The 7,808-nt window shown below is 43.8% G+C and overlaps 1 protein-coding gene across 1 annotated transcript in view; it reads right to left on the reverse strand.

Annotated features, from left to right (window-relative positions):
* The window catches only part of banp (BTG3 associated nuclear protein), a 128,870-nt gene that overhangs the window by 111,010 nt on the left and 10,052 nt on the right, over positions 1-7,808 (reverse strand). The window contains exons 4-5 of the mRNA XM_055155930.1: positions 6,791-7,030; positions 2,545-2,703 (exon numbers count right to left, since the gene is read on the reverse strand). Coding sequence (XP_055011905.1) covers positions 2,545-2,703; positions 6,791-7,030 — 399 coding nt within the window. The remainder of the gene's footprint in view (positions 1-2,544; positions 2,704-6,790; positions 7,031-7,808) is intronic.

Consider the following 7,808-nt stretch of genomic DNA (forward strand, 5'->3'; position numbering starts at 1 on the left):
TGCTCGGTCAATGTACTTTTGGATACGACTGCTTCCTTGTGCACTGGGTTTTTGAGGATGATGATGATTTCACTCGTTTGATAAAAACCGAGGCAACTTCTTCTTTTTCTCGGGACAGATTATGAAAATGGAGCCGGGCAGGTACCGGTGCATCTCGTCATAAATGGATTCCTCACTCCCCAAAAAACACGCCAAACAAATCCAAAAACAGACGATAACACAGACAACTCTTGGCCGGCGTCTCCTCTCTCCCTCTGAAACCAGCAGTAAATATTTAAAGTACTCGCTGAAACTGAAACGGCTTTTACCCCAGACCAGCCTGTCGCTTTATTTATGACTTTATATCATTTCTGATTAACCGAGCGGGCGGTTCCGGCTTCAACTGAAACAGAAATAACTAAAAATAACCAAAACTCTAAACATCCACAGACAAAAATATCAGATTAAAAGTGTTTTCAATTTTATTCTTTAGCTTTAAACATCTGTGTCTTGTGTTTATTTTATTTACGTCCTGCCTTTCGGGTCTTGTTCATTTTCTTACATATACTTTTATTTTGAAATCTGTGCTTTTATTTTGGTTCTCCGCACTGGTCCGTGGAACCGAAGCGTGAAAAATAAGCGAGAGAGATGAGAACGTAAATTGGAAAAGAGGCTAAAGATCGAACTTAGAGCAACTCTTTACTTTATTTTCATTTGTTCATATTGAAATTTACTAATAATAAACTTTTGAATTGAATTTAATCGAACTCAGCGCCTGTGTGTTTACGTTTGTACATTTAATTTGAGTTATTTCATGTATAAATTGCTTTAAAAAATGAAATTGTAAAGTTAAAAATGTTATGTTGTTGTTATTATAGCAGTCACGTTATTTAGACTAACGGTTATTTTCTTTGTGTCACGCAGACTCATAATGTACCAGCACTTTTGTTCGTGGTTTGTGTGTTTCCTGTGACTTTTTCTCCGGTGTGATTCTATATTCAAATGTTTTTGGTGAAGTGTGGAGAGGTTCTAGTCTTGTGTGTGAGGATCTGCTGCTCCTGTTCCTCCTGCACCACTGTCACTTGGCTCTGCTGCGCATGTCTCCTGCAGAAAGAGCCTCTGTTCTGTCTGTATCATGTCAGTCGATCGCACCGTTACTTCTGCACCACTCAACTATTTTACATTTAAACTTTAAACTTATAAAGACAAAGACTGAGACGACTGAACACAAATGAACACAAAAAACAAAATCAGATTCTGCAGATTTACAAACTGCAAGTGGTGAAATCTGCAGCTGAAAACGGAAATGGAGCAGCAGAAAGAAAGTTTGGAGTGAGAGAGAAACTTGTGACACTGGGAGGATGAACCGTGAAACTTTCCTGAAGTCACTGGACGGATGGACAAAGTCTGGACTTCAGCGACACCGAAACCATCCTGTCGGGATTCAGAAAGACCCCGATAATTCTAACTGGAACTAGAAATGTAACAATAACCGAAAAATCGCGATATCGTGTCGTCAAAAGTCTCACAATATATCGAATTACAAGTTCCTTTGCTTAAATTCAAAGTTTTATAGAACGAATAGTTTATAAACATCAGGAACTACATTTCCCATGATTCATTTCAGCTCAGACAACATGAAGAAACATGTTTTTACTTGAATTCTTGGGATTATGATGGAAATAATTCACACCAAAATCTTGTCAAGGTATTTTAAAAGTAAAAAAGTGTCACATCTACAATTATATCAGCCTCTTCTAAATATCATAATAAATATCGTCCTGTGAGATTTGGATATCGTTACATCTCTAACTGAACTGATGCTGAGTCTGACAACAGCAACACAGAAGAGTTTGCGTCGCTCTGTTTACCTCCGGAGGTCGAGGTCGAGTTGTTCAGAAGTGACACCGAGGATGAAGAATTGAAGTGATTTAGTGATTTGGAGTGAGATGAAGAGTTTGGTTAAACTTGTTCTGTTCTGTTGTTTATAGTTTATCTGAAGAACTGTCAAATATGTGACGTTAACATATTAACACATACTCGATCTGTTGTTATTACTAGAACTTGCTTTTCCCTAAACGAGAGAGTAAATCCCCGTCAGCTCCTCGCGCTCTCACTGACACTGGATCAGCTGTTGACGATTAAAAAAACTCACCAAATCATCGAGATCAACCAAAGCAGAGATCGCAATCTACTGATCTTTCGATTTCTGGCACAGCCCTTCACTAGAATCATTTGGATCATCAGCCCTGGAGTTGCTGATCTCGACTGAACTAAAGGGAAAAGGAGCTGTTCACTCGAAAACTACCACTCTATGACATCACACAGTGAACAGAGCGCTTGGAGTTTTGGAAATGTAGGTAGACTCATAATAAAGAGTAACAACAAAACACAACTCCAGGTGTGTTTTTGTTTTTGTTTTTGAGGAGGGAACAGCATTAGAAGAGGATTTAAAGCTCACAGGGGTCAGTCGCGTGTGCTGTCGGACTGTTAAACGGCGTGATGACGATGACGATGACGATGACGGTGACGGTGACGGTGACGGTGACGGTGAGGGTGCTGTACCTGAGACGGAGGAGCGGGGAGTGCGTTTGGAGAAGCTCTTCACGGCCAGACTCTGCCCTCTCTGTTTCCGTCTCCAGGCCGTGCGACATTTGGAGTCGATGCTCTGTTTAATGCGATACCAGTCCGACTCAGAGATGCCAAATTTGTAGAACAAGTGACCTAGAAACACAGACACACACAAAAAAATCAGTAATGAAAAGCTGCACTGTGTAACTTTGTGGTTTGGGTTCCGTCAACTGCTTGTTTCTATGGAGACGTCACTGCTCTGCCTGGAATGTTCCATTCCATGTGACATTAAACAGCTCGACTTTACATTTATTCAGTTACAGGTGGTTTTAAAGCTCAAAAATACAAAGAAAAACAAAACAGACATTCTGACTGTGAGCGGAGTCGCCTCTCCACAGATCTGACCCACATTCATATGTGATATTAACATATTAACGCATATTCAGTCTGTTGTTCTCTATTGTGTCGTTATTACTAGAACTTGCTTTTCAAAATGAAATTGATTGATTGATTGCATTTATATAGCACCTTTCAAGATCCCCAAAGCACCTTACAGTTCATTATTCAGTCCCTCCACACTCAGTGGTGGTAAACTACTATTGTAGCCACAGCTGCCCTGGGGCAGACTGACGAAAGCGAGGCTGCCAATCTGCCCATCGGCCCCTCCAACCACCACCATCACTCACGCTCACACCTCTTTCATACTAAGCAATGTGGGTTAAGTGTCTTGCCTAAGGACACAAGGACAGTTTTTTGCCACTGGCGCCTCCTGTGGCTCCTGGAATTCCTAACGGTCTCCCATCCAAGTCCTACCAAGGTCGAGCCTGCTGAGCTTCTGAGATCTGACGGGATCAGGCTTTGACAAGCCGGTATGGCCACAAAATGTCAGTGGAAATGTCAGTTCCTGGTCTCTGAATTTATAAAATACATTTCCCCAAAACGTGCGACTTATGTATGTTTTTTCTTCTTCATTGCGCAGTTTTTGGCTGGTGCGACTTAAACTCCAGGGTGACTTATAGTCCGCAAAATACGGTAAGTGTTTATGTGGACTTTTTAAAGCAGAAAAAAATCATTTTTATTCAGAGTTAAATCTCTCATGTAAACGTGGCGACTGTGAAACATCGCAGACAAACCAAAAACATCACCAAGGAGAAAAGCATCTGACGCACCGTCCACCGGAAAAGTTACACAATGCAACTTTTAAAAACGGCAAATTCACACAGTCTGAACAAACACGACTAAATGAGGGAGAAAATGGGTCTGCCAGATTAATTTCAAACCCAAATATTTTACCAAATCAGAATAGTAGATAATTTGGTAACACAAAGCGGTCTGCAGTCTCTGAGGATCGGTGTGTTTTCAGAACCCTGCTGACCCTGGACTTTAGTGGTCCTGCTCTTGGGAGTCTTGTGTGTTCTTGGATCGTTTCAGCATTTAAGCTTCTTGGCGCGTTTGTAATGGGAAAACTGATAACTTAATCAAATGATAAATAAAACATTAATTGCTTTTAGATCATTTCCACAGGTGTTCAGTGGGTTCAGTAAAAGTGCCATGTTACTCCACTCTCGGATCTATAATGTTAAAATGCTCTTTCCTTGTGTTTAGTTTCACTCTCGTACGTTTGAGTAACTCTTTATTATTCGTCTGTTTACGTCTCCAAACGCTCTGATCCACCTCGTGATGTCATCTAGCGGTAGTTTTTAATTAATTTAACTGCTCCTTTTCCCTTCAGTTCAGTCGAGATCGGCAGGACTGAAACGATCCAGATGATTCTAGTGAAGGTGTGTGGAGTTTAAAAACACAGCGGAGCACTTCCTGTATCACCACATGATGACGTCACAAGGTGGAACAGAGTGTTTTCAAGTCTAAATCTGAGTGTTAAAGAGTCACTAAACACTCTCCCCAAGATTTACTCCGCTCAAAGCAAAAAAAAAAAAATCAACGGGTTGGAGGGAGCGGGTGTGGGGTGGTGCCTGGCGGGTTTGAGGGGAGCGGGTGCGGAGCGGGTGCGGAGCGGGTGCGGAGCGGGTGCGGAGCGGGTGCGGAGCGGGAGGCGGTACCTGGCGGGTTTGGGGCAAGCGCTGTGGGGAGCGGTGGGGCGGGTGCGGAGCGGTGCCTGGCAGGTTTGAGGGGAGCGGGTTGCGGAGCGGTGCCTGGCGGGTCGGGGGGAGCGGGTGTGGGGTGGTGCCTGGCGGGTTTGGGGCAAGCGACTGTGGGGCAAGCGACTGTGGGGCAAGCGACTGTGGGGCAAGCGACTGTGGGGCGGCGCCTGGCGGGTCGGGGGAGAGAGCTGGTGGCGGGGTGGTGCCTGGCGGGTCGGGGGAGCGGGTGCGGGGTGGTGCCTGGCGGGTCGGGGGGAGAGACTGTGGGGTGGTGCCTGGCGGGTCGGGAGGGAGTGGGTGTGGGGTGGTGGCCTGGCGGGTCGGGGGAGCGGGTGTGGGGCGGTGCCTGGCGGGTCGGAGGGAGAGACTGTGGGGTGGTGCCTGGCGGGTCGGGGGGAGAGACTGTGGGGTGGTGCCTGGCGGGTCGGGGGGAGAGAGACTGTGGGGTGGTGCCTGGCGGGTCGGGAGGAGTGGGTGTGGGGCGGGCTCTGGAGCGATGATTGACAGCCGACCGACAGCCGCACCACTCCAAAACGGCGTGGACTGATGCCTCCAGACTTTAAAACAGGGCGGACATTTGCGCTCAGATCACGCCGTTTCCCTTTTCTCCAGGGCGGGACATGGCGGTGCCCGGCGGTGCCAGGTCAGGGCCGGGCTCACGTCATAACCTGCGTCTGACTCATCGGCGCCGTTAGTCCAACCCAGAAACTCAAATGACGTGACCGTAGTTGAGGCCAACACAGACACGAGTTTGACCCAAAAGTCAAATTTTTTACAAGTCTTCAGGGGAACAGAAACAGACTTACATTTTAGACACATTTCTACAGAGAATCAGTAGAAAAAAGTGATTTTGGTGTTTAGCAGCTCTTTAAACGTGTGAATGAACCAAAACTCAACTCCAGGTCGGTTTGTGACGAGGAAACGACATCAGAGCAGATCAGAGAATAAAGTGATCCGGGCGTTTTTAGTCCCGTGTAACCAAACCCACACAGAACACTGAAATGGGGCTTAAAAGGGCCTGATTCATCTGCACATTCTGAGCGTCAAGGAGTAAAAATAAACACATATGGCACACCTGCTTTGACCGAGGCCTTCACAAATCAGAGCTGTTTGGCCGCAGAGTAAACACGGAAAACTAATGAAGCCACGACTGTAAAATAATACAAAAGGACGTCTACGCGGCCGATCGTGTACGCGGCCGATCGTGTACGCGGCCGATCGTGTACGCGGCCGATCGTGTACGCGGCCGATCGTGTACGCGGCCTTCGTGTACGCGGCCTTCGTCTACGCGGCCGATCGTCTTGGACAACATAATTTAAGACTTTTTAAGGCCTTAATTTAGGAACATGAAATTTAAGACCTTTTTTAGGACTTTTAAGACCCTGCGGCTGCACTGTGCATTTCCCATGATTCTTTTCAGCGCAGACGACATGAAGAAATATGTTTTTACTTGAATTCTTGGGATTATGACGGAAATAATTAGGGCTGTGCAAAAATATTGAAATATCGATATATCGAATTGTTTAATGTGATGATGTGATGATACAGTATCGATATCGTGGGCTGCTGTATCGATATATCACAGAGAGGATTTTTTGGCTTATTTTACTAAATGATTTAGTTCCAGCTACAGTTTTGTTGTTTGTTCAGAGGAAGGAAACTCGTTTATGCGACACATTTGACATTTTCTCTGTTTCGAGGAGTAAAATGTTTGTGTTTCAGATGAACCTTTTCAACAGGAAATGTCGGCTCCTGGTCTTTGATTTTAGAAAATAAATTTTCCCCAAAAAGTGCGATTTATATGTTTTTTTCTTCTTCATTCTGCATTTTTTAGTTGGTGCGACTTATACTCTAGAGCAACTGTTTTGTTTTCTGAAAAATTCAGAAAATAAATGGCTTAAAAAAATTTAAAAAAACGCTCTACTTTACATTTATTCAGTTAGAGGTGGTTTTAAAGCTTAAAAACACTGAGAAAAACAGACATTATGACTGAGCGGGGTCGTCTCTCCACAGATCTGACCTGTAACGTGGTCTGGTTCGGTCTCCGTGAAGATAGAAAGTTTTAACGAAACTCTGTGAAACATTCCAGACAGAGCAAGCACCGGAAAAGTTCCAGAGTGCAGCTTTAAGTGACTCACAGCGGATGCCGTAGATCATGAGGGGGTCGAGCTGCTTCTTGCCGTGTTTGCCTTGGCCCGACAGGTTGGACATGGCCTGGACCTCGCGGTGGAACAGGTAGTCGAGGAGAGTGAGCGCCATCTTCTCTGCGGTGCGGCAGTTTGTGGAGATGTGGAGCATGTCGGCGGGGGAGACCGGGCATCGAACCCTCATCTCGGGGTTGTTCTCGTCTCCCAGCCACGTGCCGCTGGGGTAATCCTCTGAGGAAACACACGGCCAGAGACGTTTAAACGCACGACACTAATTCATATATGTACATATTTTCATAAAACTGTTTATTGTGACGTTAGAGAGAGAGAACAAACAGAACAAAACAAAACAGAACAAACAAAACAAACAAAACAAACAAAACAAACAGAACAAACAGAACAAACAAAACAAACAGAACAAACAGAACAAACAAAACAAACAGAACAAACAAAACAAACAGAACAAACAACAAACAAACAGAACAAACAAACAAACAGAACAAACAAAACAAACAAAACAAACAGAACAAACACAAACAAACAAACAAACACAAACAAACAAACAAACAGAACAAACAAAACAAACAGAACAAACAGAACAAACAAAACAAACAAAACAAACAGAACAAACAGAACAAACAAACAAACAGAACAAACAGAACAAACAAAACAAACAGAACAAACAAAACAAACAAAACAAACAGAAACAAACAGAACAAACAGAACAAACAGAACAAACAGAACAAACAGAACAAACAAAAACAAACAAACAAACAGAACAAACAGAAAAACAAACAAAACAAACAGAACAAAACAGAACAAACAAAACAAACAAAACAAACAGAACAAACAAAAACAGAACAAACAAAACAAAAACAAACAAACAAACAAACAGAACAAAACAGAACAAACAAAACAAACAAAACAAACAGAACAAACAAAACAAACAAAACAAACAAACAAACAAACAAACAGAACAAACAAAACAAACAGAACAAACAGAACAAAC

This window comes from Boleophthalmus pectinirostris, unplaced genomic scaffold (genome assembly GCF_026225935.1).
Source record: "Boleophthalmus pectinirostris isolate CB_2022bp ecotype Guang Dong unplaced genomic scaffold, ASM2622593v1 HiC_scaffold_2, whole genome shotgun sequence".
NCBI lineage: Eukaryota > Metazoa > Chordata > Actinopteri > Gobiiformes > Gobiidae > Boleophthalmus > Boleophthalmus pectinirostris.